General features: G+C 44.6%; 1 protein-coding gene across 4 annotated transcripts in view; it reads left to right on the top strand.

The window, feature by feature from the left end:
* DAPK1 (death associated protein kinase 1) overlaps window positions 1–14,092 on the top strand; it is a 192,483-nt gene that overhangs the window by 162,207 nt on the left and 16,184 nt on the right. For all 4 annotated transcript variants that reach the window (XM_079113369.1, XM_079113371.1, XM_079113370.1 and 1 more), the window contains one exon: window positions 8,164–8,386. In XM_079113369.1, coding sequence (XP_078969495.1) covers window positions 8,164–8,386 — 223 coding nt within the window. The remainder of the gene's footprint in view (window positions 1–8,163; window positions 8,387–14,092) is intronic.

Genomic DNA, 14,092 nt, shown 5'->3' with positions numbered 1-14,092 from the left:
AACAGCCCTACTTTGAAGCAGATCACAGATCACCTCCCAGAGGGGTGGGCCAGGCTTCTGTTCACTTCTAGAAGCCTTGTTCTTTTGTACTTGTTTGCCTTCACCTTCCTTCAAATCACTTGACTTCAAGTTCCTGATAAGCCAGAGAGGAGGAGTGCTCTGCTGAGCATTTCTAATCGCATTCTATCTTATTTCGGTTTTCTTTGTTGTTTGAATATTTTTAGAAGCAAGTCCCAACATAAATAGCTAATTGGCACTTAGGTGCACCTGGATTCTGGAATTTGACTGTTGGAAATGATTGAGCTGTCAAAGCAGCATCTTTGGAGACTATAGGGCAAGGAGAGTGGTAGGTTGCAGTGGGAGCAGGCAATACCTGCTGAGAAAGCCAAGGCAATATATAATTTGCAGTTATAATTTAGGTGACCTGGAGGAAGAGACTGTTCACAACCAGGATACAATGGGGTTCCAGAAGGGAAGAGAATATTTCACACTTAGGATCGCTGAATACCATTTTTTTTTGTCAATGACATTTTTCCTTGGTATTTTCCAGTGTCTCTTACCAGGGTGCCATTGATGTTTTGGGTGGTGGGAATGTCTTGTCTTTAGGATATTTCTGGGTCTTATCCTCCAAAGCATCTAATAGCATTCTTTCCCCACCTTCATTGTGAACATGAACAAACAAAAACAAAACAAAACAAAACAAAAAACCCACCTCCACACATTTTCTGACACCGCTTCTGCTGGTGCTACCTTCTGTAAGTCACTACGGATTGATCCAGAACACACTTGTGGGAGAAATCATTATCAGGGAAAGCCAGGGTGTCACTATTCCATTTGGTTTCCATGTGGGCCAATTATCAAAAGCAGTGCCTCCTATATTTTCACCTCTCTTCAGTTGACATTGCTAGGAATGTATTTTTGAACATTTGCTGTGTTTGACTTCTGAAAATGATAAACAGGTCCTTTTTTTTTTTTAACCTGCCAACAGAGGAAGTCAGGAGAGCAGGAGAGGTGATTTCCATCATTAGACAATGCAAGGGCTGACCCATGGGTTCATAGACTTTGTAGCCAATATATTCAAGAGACCCAAGTAAATCCCCCACCCAACTCTGGGTGGTATGGGATCTGAGGGATGGCCAGGGCAATGGAGAAGGAAGAATACGGGGCCAGGCTGAGCTGTGTAGTTTACTCTGGTCCATTTTAACATTGAGTGAATTGGAGCAATGGGTACTGGAATGTGTGGTTCTGTCCCTGAGAATGGTCTGTCTGCATCTTTTCCCAACTTGGTGACATAACAGTAGGGTCTTGAAATCATCCCTGGTGGGAGCATTTACTCCCTAGAAATCAGCAAATCCTGCAAATCAGGTTTCCCATTGAGCTAGCTTACCAGGACACTCATCCTTGGGTGTTTCTAGAAACCCCCACAGTTATACTCTGGTAGTTGCCACCTTATAACACAAAGGATGTTCCCCTTTCTACTCTATCCTGTGCAGTTCCTCCCCTTTCAGCCCTCTAAATGTACTCAAAACTACTGTTGCTTACCCCAACCCAATTCTTCTAGAAAAAGAAGGGATTCTTGACACAACAGGCAGGGAGAGGGCTGCATTTAGTTTGCACTGGTCTCCATTTTTACTAAATTTGTCCCTGAAAGTCCCTTTCCTATCTGATGTTAAAATAATAGTTTAAGGGTTTTGGTAACTTTGCTTATTTTATTTTGATTGTGGTTCTAATCAGATTTTCCATAAGCTGATATTAATGTAGTTTACTTCTGCTAAGCCTAAGCCTAGACAGTGGAAAAGTGCCCAGGAATAGTTTGGAAAATAGGACAATGTTGGGAATTGCCCAGAATTAAAAATTCACCATGAGTAAATTGCATTTACACGACTAAGAGCTACTGCTCCCTTCCATCCGTTCTAATTGTGTTCTGCCACGTGTGGGAGCCACATCACCTCTTGGTGCTCTTATATGGGTTTCCCAGATTGTGGATGGTTTTCCCTGTCACCCTGCAGGGATTTAGTCACCTCTTCTGATGAGAAAGGGAAAGCTAAATTGCCAGAAGAAAAAGGTGCTGGAAAAAAGGACACTATGAACCCAGAGATTCACCAGGATGAAAAGAGCAATGCAGTTACCTAATAATATCCATGTACACATGCATTTAAAAGATAGCCCAGTGTCTGTGGTATGCCAGCCAGATCTCCCCAGGACTGAGCACTGGAGATTCCTCCAGAAAACACAGAATACAGTGAACACAGAGAACAGAAGGGAAAAGATGTAGTCAGTGAACAAATAGGAAAATTACAGTAATGGCAAACAGTGGCCTAGAATCCAAAGGCCGTCCACCACCTAGTTTTGTAAGTAAAGTTTTATCAGGACCTTGAAACAACTCTGAATTTACTCATTTCTGTGGCTTGTTTGCATACAGGTCAGAGCTGCAAGCGGAACCATCTGGTCCTTTACGGAGAGAATTGCTGCCCCCTAGTGTATGTGCTTTGCAGGGGATTAAATAGACAAATGAATTGAGATGCAGTTGGGGGGTGGGGGGGGCGCGGTTTCTAGCTATGTTACCTGGCTGATCAGCAAGCCTGGGAGAAGCCCATCAGAGGAAGGGTTGGAGAAAGAAGAGGGAGTAGGGGATACAAAGGGCCTGGGGCCTGAGGAAGTAAAGTTTCTTCAAAGGAACAAACAGGAAAGAAGGTTGACTGGGCCAGGGCCAAAGCTTGAGTTCGGTGGTGCAGGCAGTGAGTGCTGCCTGATATGACTGGAGAGGCAGCACAGTCTACAAACCTTGATGAGGAGATTGGTTTGGCCCAGCATTGTGAAACACGGAGGTGTCAGATCTGCATTAGGTTTAGAAATCCACTCCAGCTGTGACTGCACTGTCAGTGTCAGGAGGAAGAGCAAATAGCCCTGGTAGGAGGTGATCTTGGAGACTAGGTAAGATGTGTAGACACTTGGCTGAGGAATGCCAGGGCTCTATTATTATAAAACCTTGGGCATAAATACAAGTGGAAGTTCACATTCCTGTGTAGATTCTCAAAGTGAATGATTAAATCTAAGAGAAAGGTGAAGCCTAAAAGTACACCTTCATGACTACCTGGAAAATTCTAGTTCAGAATTCTGCACTCATAGTTAGAAACTGTGTTTTCTTCCCTAGTCAACCCAGTCTCTTGGTGTGCAGTGAGGAGGGCTCCTCACACCCTTGGACACCCCAGGCCTCATGTGTGTTCCAATCACACAGACTTCAGGGGACACACACACACAGCAGGATATTTCAAGGCATGAACCAAAATTTAGATAGCACAAAATTCCCAGCTGTCCACTCTCCCAAGGGTGTTTGTAGTGCAAGCTCCTACCTGGATGCCCAAATCAACCCAGGTCTCAGGGTGGCTCCTTGATAAATTTTAACCATGGGTGACTTTTGTGTATCCTTTCAAACAAATTAATATACTTAACACCTTGTAGAACCACCCTGGAGTTTTCCCTCTTGAGTTGGAGACTCTGGGGTTGACGAATACCACCTTCCCAGGGAGAGGACTCAGGGCCTTACTGTTCCTTTTGCACCACCTAGTGGCAAGGTACGAAAGTGCACCTGCAGCCTATGAGGAAGAGATTTCAGAAACCTATCATGGAAGGCTAAATCAAATTGAGTTGTGTTATATTCTCCAAGGTTCTCAGAGGTCTTGGATTTCTTCAGAAGTGAAAAGACCCAATGACATTTTCGTTTTCCTCACCTTTTGAGATTGTGGCAAACTTTGTCTTCTCAGAGCCAAGGTGAAGGGCAAATGGGTCCATCTCACCCTGTGCCAACAGCTCCTGGTGGAAAGGAAGGGGTGCACCAGGTAGATGTAAGAGGGTCCTGGGCACAGGAAAGGAGGGAGAGTGGCACAGTGGCCCCTTTTATGTACTCAGTCTTTTGAAAGCCTTTTTCTGACTGCTATCCATTGGTCCCCACTTGAAAAGTGAGAATGTGTGTTTGATTGTATGATCACCCAGAATTGAGGACATCATAAAAGCTAGGTTTATTTCTGGGGTAAAATAAGATTTCTGTGAGGACAGTTATTATTTGGGAAACAGCATGTGAGCTTGTGACTGATTCTGAGATGGCACAGCCCTCTCCAGATTAGGGTTTATCTTTCAAAGAGAGAGCATCTCTGAGAAAGAATAGAAGCCCCTGCAGCTTCTTGGGATGCAGGAGATTGCTCACACTGAGGCCAGCAAGTGGAAAAATTGGCCTAAAAAACAAAACTCAAATGAGGTGCTAAAATGATATGTTTTTTCTGTCTATGAAAATCCAGGCAGGGAGGACCTTTTTCATTTTATCTTCCTCTTTTATAGTAATTACTTATAAATCTGCTTAAAATCAAGAGGTCCCCAGAGGTATGTGGTGCTTGAGACAATACACAAATGAGGCAGTGTCTCCCCAGGGGATGAACTGTGAATGTTCCTGCTTGGAAGGTCTTCAGTGCTTCTGTCTCGAGCACACAGCTTTGAGATTCTGCCTTCAATTTGTACATCCTTGTTTGTTCCTTTCTCCCCCTGCTACTGAGGAATTCATTGCCTTCCTTCCAATTGCTAAGAAGGATAAAAGACCTAGCAGTGAATTCTGGCTTTGCCCTATAACTGGGGCAAATGCTTTGGCCTCCTTGAGCTTTATCTTCTTATCTGAAAAGGAAAATGATGATATTATCCAATAACATTTCTTGGAGGTTTAAATAAGAGGTGTGAGTGAAAGCACATGAACTAAATGATGTCATGCACATGGAAGTTACTGCTGCAGACAGTAAGTGCATCTGTCTCAATTCTTTTCAACTACCTTTTCCCTCCTCCACTTTTTACCCAGGACATGGGCACACAAATTGCCAGTAGTTGTGGACCCACCACTGCCCCTCATGGAATCCAAAATAGTAAGCTGCATTCTCAGTATATGCAAGGCATAGATATAACTGGCCCTCAACCTACAAGTCAACCTGTAGGATTGGAGCCACTTCTTGAAGCCACACAGGGGCAGCAGTATGTGTAGGTTACTGTGATTCAAGTCATCTAAGAGTGGAAAGGCATTATATATCCTGAAGAATGGATGCACTGCCTCATTTCTTCAGAAAGGATGGGATTGTTTGCCAAGGTGCCATGTGTCAAGATCCCTGTAGCACAAAAGAGGCAGAAAGGAGCTGAATCATGGCACAGATTGTTCACCAACACAAGTGCCCCATGGGGTTTAAGCTGAAAGCAGGGTTTCTGCCTTCCCTTCCATCTCAGGTGAAGCAGACATTGGTTGGTACAAAGAATTTCAGCGAGATTGAGCTGTGTGTCTTGGACTAGGTAGAGCATTATCATCTGCTTGCTGCTCTGCTCACAATGGAAAGTGGTTGCTGTCTGTGTAGAGTAGCTGCAGCCCAGGTGATTCCAGCTGAGAGAGTTGTGGGCTGCCGGTCGGAAAGGAAGATGAAGGGCTGATTCTGAAGGCTAAACTAAAATGAAAGAAGATAGGATTTCTGCACGGTCAGTGGCACCTAGGCCACATGAGCTTATTAGCATCTATAGATGGCACTGGGGAGAACCTCAGTCCTTATTTCTTCCAGCCTCCTGGATGGCCTCCCCAATAGCACCTCTTTCACTGTAGTTGACTCAGGTTGATAAACCAGGGGAAATGCTGGTGGGATACTCAGTGCTTTCCTTCTTCATTGAGATGTTAGGTTAGAAGAAACCAGAATGTTCCACAATAACTTTCCAGAGCCTTGATTTCCAACCCTAGATGCCCCAGCATTTCACAACATACCTTTTGTAATGCATCTTTACTATCCTGAAATAAAATCCATACATAAGAACATGTCTACACAGATAATCATCTGTGAGCACTAGCTAGAAAAATAACAGACTTCAAAGGGAAGTGCTTATAGTAAAATATGATGTTCATGCCTCTGTTTGCAAATGCTGAGATGTGGGGTCTGAGACTAGTGAGATGGGCAGATCCTGTTCCAGTCTCTGGAATTACTGAAACCAGTTCTCATAGGCACTAACTGGATGGCTTGCTATGGCAGCTCAGATGCCACAGCAACATATTAAAAGGATTTTCAGAAGTAGGGAGACAAGTAGTCACAAAGAATTAAAACCAAAGTCTGAACATTAATTTATGTAACCACAATCTTGTAATACTTGGGGCATATTAAAACATCCCTTTCATAAAGTCCATATGCTACATGTAATATGCAGTTATGTCCTAAGCTCAGATGAAAATAAACAGGCTTTTCTCCTAAATTAATGTTCAACAGATGCTCAAAAGTTATGGGGACACAGGAGTATTCACTGTGTGAGATATTTTGTGCACATGTGGGGACACCTAACTTGAAGCATCAGTAAGTAGCATCTCCCCAACATTTTGAGAATAAAAATACCACTGCAGCTTTTCACAATGCCCACTAGGGAGCAGCGTTATCCCCTACTGAAAACAACTGATTCCAGAAAAGAAATCGAAAACTGGTTAAGAAACATATAAATCTTCTACAAGGTTATATGTGTTTGTAACCACACAGTTAAAGACAAAAGTAACAGTGGCTCAACTTGAATAGATTAACAAAAAATGAACATCTCTCAGGATTTAGAACTGAAAATATGGTCCAATCAGGCATGAGCTCTCACTGAGATGCCCTTGATTGGGTCCCCTCTGAGTGAAGGCAGATATGCAACACCTGTTAATGAGTGTACTGCATGCACCAGGGCTAGGGATATTGTCTCCACCCTTGAGTTGGCTCCCAGTCTAAAGTTGGAGCTTCATATAATTCTACAGTATGATGGGATCATGATTGAGAGCAATGCATGGCCTGAGCTGCCTAGGGAGGAGGCTTGCAGGAAAAATGACAGGCAAGACTTGGTTTGTGAAATGCATAGAAGCCAAACTAAATCCTCTGAAGGAAGAGACCTCAGGCAGCATGCAAAAACTCTAAACAGGTCCTCGCTAGGGAGCAGAGCAGGAGGAGGTGGTGGAAGTAAGGATGGCATATTGTAGCAGAATGAAACGCCAGGTGTCATGAGGGAGGCCCCACTGTACAGAACTTGAGCTAGGTGGATGCCCTGAGCACCTTGGCAGCACCATCACATCAAGAGCACTTGCAGTGTATTTGACGTCAGATTGTTCACATGTCTGTATCTCCCCAAGGCTGTAGATCTGGGCTTAGGCTAAATATTCCAGTTCTCAGCACTGGGCTTAGCACATGAGACCTCATGTTTGTGGATGAGGAATCGTTGAGTGAGTGAATCTGGGTGATTCTGTGTTGGGGAACACTCTTGTTTCTCTTTGGAGGACCAGGGAAAAAGGAAGAAAGAAGGAAAAAGTTTTCTCCTTGGCTCTTTTGATGCCCTTTCTCTTAACTCCCTTGTGTTGTCAAGGAACCAGATCCTTCACATAGATAGGAGCAGGGTCCACCCTTTCATGCCACAATTGTGCCATTTAACAACCAACCCTCTGCAGAGAGTAACGGTCTCTGCCTCCTTGTTCCCTGATAGTCCCATTAAGGAATGAGACTCCACACAGAGGAACAGGCTCCATCCTTTTGTGCTGCCATCAAGGAAGTAGACCCTCCACAAAAACAGGACACGCTCTTGTCATTTGTGCTGTGTCAGTGCCTTGAGTCAGACTCTGCATAGACAAGAAGAGGTCTGCTCTCTTGTTCCTTGACTGCAGTCAAGGAACCAGTTCCTCCACAGAAGAGAGGAGCAGGCGCCCAGCTGGTCAAAGAGGGTTTGTCCACTTTCATGTTAAAGTGATGGCTACACAAATGTTCCACCTATTTGTTATGCATCAGAATGCCTTGGAAATAGGCAAATCCAGAGAGAGAAAGCCAAGCAGTGGTTACCAGAAGTTGAACAGATGGGACTGGCAAGAAACTGCTAATGGGTAGTTTCCTTTGGAATGAGGAGAGTACTCTGGTACCAGGTAGCAGTGATGGTGGGAGATGTACTGAAATCCTGTGAATGGGACACTTTAAGTGGTAACTTGCATGGTATTTTGCCTGAGTCATTAAGAAATTTGGTAGAGACAGAATAAAAGCTATACTACAAATGTCAAGTGCAGACTGGTGACTAGGTGGAAATCATCACTTGGCGTCTGCTCAGGGTTAACCCCCCGCCCTGGCCATGACTAACAGGCTCTTTTCCCTCTATATCCAGGATACCCACAGAGGACTCTTCATCCAGCAGCTCCGACCCACACAGAACCTCCAGCCAAGAATCAAACTCAAGCTGTTTGGCCACTCAGGTTCCGGGAAAACCACTCTGGTGGAATCTCTCAAGTGTGGTCTACTGAGGAGTTTTTTCAGAAGGCGCCGGCCCAGACTCTCCTCCACCAATTCCACCAGGTTCCCTCCATCACCCCTGGCTGCTAAGCCGACAGGTAGGAGCCTCCAGATGGCTGCTAGGTCTCCAGTAGCTATGGTTCTGCACTCCCTCTGGCTCTGTGGTCAAGGTCTGAGATGAGAGGTTCCTCTGGTTTTGGTCATTTGACCTGTGGATGACCAGAGCCGTGTCCTTGCTGGCTTTCAAATGTGGTTCTGGCTGACTGTTGGCCGAGTGTCTACCCCCTCTCATCTAGTGATGGCAAGTAGCCTGAGCCAGAGCAGAAGAAGGGCCTCACTGAAATGAGTCACAAAGTCAAAGCCATAACTGTGTACACTGCAGAACTGAGTTTGTTCTACTATTGCTCTCTGCCCTTGGACTAGTGCAGGTCCAGGCACAGCATAGATCCAGCGGCAACCCCAGGAAGGAACTTGTTTCTGCTTTCTTCCTGGAGCACTATGCGCACACCCAATTATGTGAGAACCCAGAACAACAAAATTGGATTCCTGGGGAAGCATGTTTCTGCTTAGCTCAAAGTTGGTTCATGGTTTCCAATTCTCTTGAATAGTTTTACAGTTGGTCCATCTGGTCATATCAACCCTCCTTGATAAGCAGTCTTTCCTGTCCTTCTTCAGGTACATTTGTCATTTCACTGGGCAGTCAGGATTCACGCCCAGAACTGCAGGGGAAAGATACCCACAGTGAGCAAGAAAAATCTGTGCAATCTTGGGTATTATGTCTCTAGAGTCTCACTGTAGAGGGATGGAATGAATTTTTATGAGGGTAAGAATAGAGACCTTCCATGAAGTCCTGAACAATGTCAATTTTGAAGTTGTGTGCCTCAGATTCATATTCTGTACATATTATAGATGTGTTATAGCTGTTGTGTAAGTCAAAACAATTATTTTGAAATTTATGTTTCTGTGTCTGTCACTGAAAGAGGAAGGATGTTTGAAGAGTATCAGTACCTAGGGACAGTCTGCTGAGATTTACTTGCCCCTTTTAACTTCCTGTTGCTGATCACAGCAATACAATTGGAACTTGAGGAAGAAATAACTGAAATGGATTTATAATTATTATAGTGATAATATTGTTAATACACACTGCTAATATTTATTGAGTATCAGCTGTGCCAGGAACTGGGAAAAATATAATATGTAAGATGCCTCATGTATTCTACTTAACAGTCTCATGGGGTGTTTTTGTCAGTGTCACAGAAGCCTTGATTAGAGCAGTAGGCTGCCAAGTCACAGCTGCCAATTCATGGAGCTTCTGGTGCCTGAACCAGTGCCTATCAGTGACACTCTGTACAAGTGCGTTTCCATGCACTTAATTTTTCTCTGTCTTTTTGACTTTCTTTGAAATTCATTACACTTTCTTACAATAAATTTGTTTCCAGGTTTGATGATTAGGGCCAGCCTTTGTGGCTCTAGTCCAGAGTTGGGTATATAGTCTGCTCTTCCAGCAGTTCCTGGTGCTAGAGGGAGTTGGCCCTCTCCTACTGAGGGTTAAAATCACTGGGTCTGAACTTCTGTGGGGAGGCAGGCAGGAAATGAGTGCACTAGTGCACAAGCACCAGATCAGTGGTCTTGAATTTCTTGAGTTCTAATTTGAGGTAAAGATTATATCCCAGGAGCTTAGATCTAGTAGCATGAGTTCCCTGGGAGGGAATACACACGTGCTGTTCAAGTCCTCAGAAGCAATGTCTCCATTTCTCTTCCCTCTGGTCAGTTTTTCATATCTAGTCTCTGAAGTGGGCTATTGACAAAATCCCATTCAAGTGGTTGTAGTCAACAAACCTTGCTGCAAGCAACCATATCCTCTGGCCAGTGCTTAGAGAGACTTGGGTCATGGGTGCTAGGAAAAAAGATCCCCTGGAAGACCATCTATGACTGGAGCAGATGCACCACCAGTTGCTCTCAAGAGAGCCATGGCAGGTCTAGTGAGGACATGGCTTTTCCTATTATTTTGGCTACACTGAGCAGAGGTGCCTATTCCTTCTGAACCCTTCCATTTCCTACCTTACATAAAATAGGCAGCCCTGCTTCTACAAGAAGACAGTTAGGAGAGTAAATGCTGCTCTTAAGTCAGTCCCATGTGACTCCACTTGTTAGAGTCTTCCTTGTGCATCCTGTCATCTCAGAGGATGCTGAAGGAAGAAAACCTTCTCTGTACTTCCCCCCTCCTGGGAGCTAACATCATTCACTCAGGAAGCACAACTCTGAGGAAGTCCACCTGGTGATTTTCAAGTCTTAATAAAGTAACATATGCCAGAAAGAAACCAGAGAAGGCAAAGAGAAGCCCAAGAGTCTGTCCAGCTTGTGAGGTGGCTGCTCCTTGGGGAGACAAAAATCAAGGGTTATGCTAACCTGGGCTCTAGGTGCTGCATGTGGATCATCTCATTGAATTTCCGTGACTCTAAGAGGTCAGATCAGAAATGCATTTCAGAGAAAAGTAACCCAAGGCCTAGAGATAAAAGGTGTTGGCTGCCTAGTTGTGGTGAACAATAGCCACTAGTGGTCCTGGCCTGTTCTCTTCAGAGTTAAGAAGGGGAAGAGATAAAATTGAATTAGCACACAGCATTTAAATCGAGATCTCACCTAAAAACCTGAGTATTTGACTTCATGTGAAAAATTGGAAGAATTGGCCTTACTAGTTCTACCTTCCTGACTGACAGTGATTATGGGGAGGAGGAGGAAGTCAGCTGCTCATTGAGGACACAGGCTCACAATGGTCCCCACCCACACCACAACTCCAGGAGTCCAGTAGAACATGAGAGAAAGTGCAGATGTAGACATCTGACTTTATGTAGGAAATTCTACCCTATGACCACAATGATATTTCAAATCAGTGGAGAAAGGACAGGAATGCTGTGGAGTGTGGGACCTCTGAGCTAAGGTCACATCTGGTCAGTGTGTGAGCTGAACTAGACCCAGCTAGGTCTGCCAAGTTAGGTAGCCTCTGGGAGGGAGGGTCCAGACAACAGCAGAAGAGGTGTATCATCTATAGCTGCTGCTGTTTCTCCCCCACACCAATAGTATTTTTAAAATTTGTTCTAATTAGTTATACATGACAGCTTAAATGCTCAAGTGGCCTGTCTGCTCCAGAGGGGTAGGCAGAGTATTTATTTAAACAGTCCCAGAAGTAATGATATTCCTGTGCCATAAATCTAGCACCTGCTTGCAGCTGGTAGAGAGGCAGGAATTTTGCCCATGGACCCCACATTATCTCCTGTTCCTGTCCTGGTAGGGCTAGCATGCCCTTGTGGGGGCACCTGCAGGCTCAAGTTGAGGGAGCAGTCACAGAAGGCACATCTGGGGTTTGGGCTGAACCAAGAGAAGATTTTGACTACTCTGGGATGCACAGATCATGGTCACCTCCAATCCTCACAGCTGTTTATCAACGGAATAGGACATTCTCTGAATAGCTGAGCCAGGCACAAGTTTAAGGCCCAATAAGTGCAAGTGGTGGGGAACTGGGCTTCAGCAGTGGACTGTGCTTGCTAGGAACAGAAGCAGAGATTGCTTTATAGACACCACAGGAAAGGCCACCCCTGAGCATGTGCCTCCAGGGAGGTCATCTGATTCTACAAACAAGAATCACTGTCACCTCCCAGGAGCACTGCTGTACTTGCCTGGTCATGCTCTCCCCTCTCCCAGGCCAGAATGCTGCATCTTCATGACTTTTCCTGGAATTGTCAGTCCTTATTCTTTTCTGTTGGAGAGATACCCACATGGGAATATGTCCTTCACTTGGACAGCAAGAAGTTTGTTTGCTTTTAGAATTTTGACTCTTTGCTGTTGCCATTCTTATGAGAACACTAGAGGCAAAAGCTGAGCTCAAAGGAAGGAGATAGGAGATGGTGTGCCTTCTCCTGGGTGGATTGTGACTGGCCCTGCTCACAGCAGCTCCCAGTATTGCTGAGCCCTTGCACTCTCAGAATTCCACTGTTTGATCACAGCAGGACTAGAGAAGGGATAAAGGCAGGGATAAAGGGATAAAGGGAGATTATATTATTTCCATTTCACAGATTCTCAGCCCCTAATGTGGGAAGTGTCATCAGGATTCTGAGTTCATACACTTGCCTGACACACAGGATCGGTACCTCCAATAAAGCTTATGCTTGCTTCTGGTTACTGCATGTTTCACTCAGCTTAATTGCCCACTGAGGGTTGTGGCTGTTGAGTCATGACCCTGCAGCATGGAGGAAAATATCCAGCCTCGTGGGAGGAACACCTGAGAGATTGTTCCTGTCCTCACTAGAGAGCAGCATGCTAAGGAAGTCTCTTATGACCCTGGTGCCAAAATGGGTTCTCCATTGGGGTCTATCTCTTGTTAGCATTGTGGGGCAGCAGTTACCAAAATTTTTTTAAAAGTTTGAATTCTCTGATTTCAATGTTCCCCTATAAGCTATTATTTTAATCATATTATGTCCCCACCCTACCCTGACCTTTTATATTCTCCAAGAAAATTATCATTAAGGTACAGGAATAATGACCACTTACCAAATATTGCCAGCCCTCAGCAAGCATGAGCCCAGAGACCACTAATATACGGTCTGGTCCTAACAGATGGTCATCCTGGACATAGGTGTCAGGGCACAGGGTGAATGACAGACCTAATCCTGGGAATCTCCAAAGCCCATCCATTTGACCTAACGATGGTGTGAAGACACACTGTGATGTGGACCATGTTAACCTTTGGGGTTGGGTCATCTCATTTTCATCTCGCATTCCTTTTTGCCAAGCATTATACTGTCATAATCAAAATAAAATGTATACCAAACTCTACCCCTTTTACTGCCCTTCCTCCTTTTTTTGTACCTAAGCCTCACATTGTCTCCTTTTCTCCTTCTTGCTCTTTCCTTTGGCTATTCCCATTACCCATGTCCTGAGTCTTAATTCTTTGGTCTCTAAATATGGAATTGCTTTTGTATTTGCATCACCAATTTAAAAAGTCATACTACTTAGGCGAAATGGTTATTTCTTTGGTAACTTTTAGTGCCTGTCATCACCAATTGTGGAACCAAGGGTACCAAGTGGTGCAATTCTGTTCATTGAAACTTCCCCCCCATGCATGTGTTCACCAGATACTAAAGGAGCACCCACCTTGGGCTTGGACCTGATCCTCAACCCTGAAGCACATGACTTCTGCCTTTACCACGTGTTGAAGTTGTTATGGGGCTGGGACCTGCTGCACTGAGCTGGGGCAGCCACTGCAGTCCTTGGATATCAGTTCTTGTGACGCCCATGAAAGAATTCCAGCAAAACACAGGGTAGTAAGCAAAAGTTTAGTAGAGAGAGTGAGAAGTGAGGGTAACATACAACATAGGGACTGCATGGACTGCCTCGAAGAGAAGACAACAAGGTGGTCCCAGGGCTGGAGTTTTTAAGGAAACTAAGTCCTTTGTTTTTGCCTCAATTTCCCTGTCCACCCTTAATTGGTTTTTTACTCTTTAGTTAGCCCTCAGCAAGCTTTCTTTGTGAGGGTCTTGGTGTTTTGGTTGACAAGGTGGTTGTGACATAGTTTTGATAATAAGAGAGGGATGGTTGCAAGAGATAATGATGCAGTATTTTTTGGAAACCATGGTACTCCTCAAGGGGTTATAATTAGCTGTACCAGATCTGACTTCCCTGATGTATATCTGTTTTAGTTAGGTCCCCAGGATTTGAAGTAATAATTCCCTCAAGGGAATACAATTCTGTACAGCTTGGGGAAGGTTAGGCATTCCACATCTCATTCCCAAATGTTTGCCTGTTTAGAT

The sequence above is a fragment of the Sciurus vulgaris genome (genome assembly GCF_902686455.1).
Source record: "Sciurus vulgaris genome assembly, chromosome: 15".
In the NCBI taxonomy this organism is placed as follows: domain Eukaryota; kingdom Metazoa; phylum Chordata; class Mammalia; order Rodentia; family Sciuridae; genus Sciurus; species Sciurus vulgaris.
This window is presented reverse-complemented; position numbering and strand designations above follow the sequence as displayed.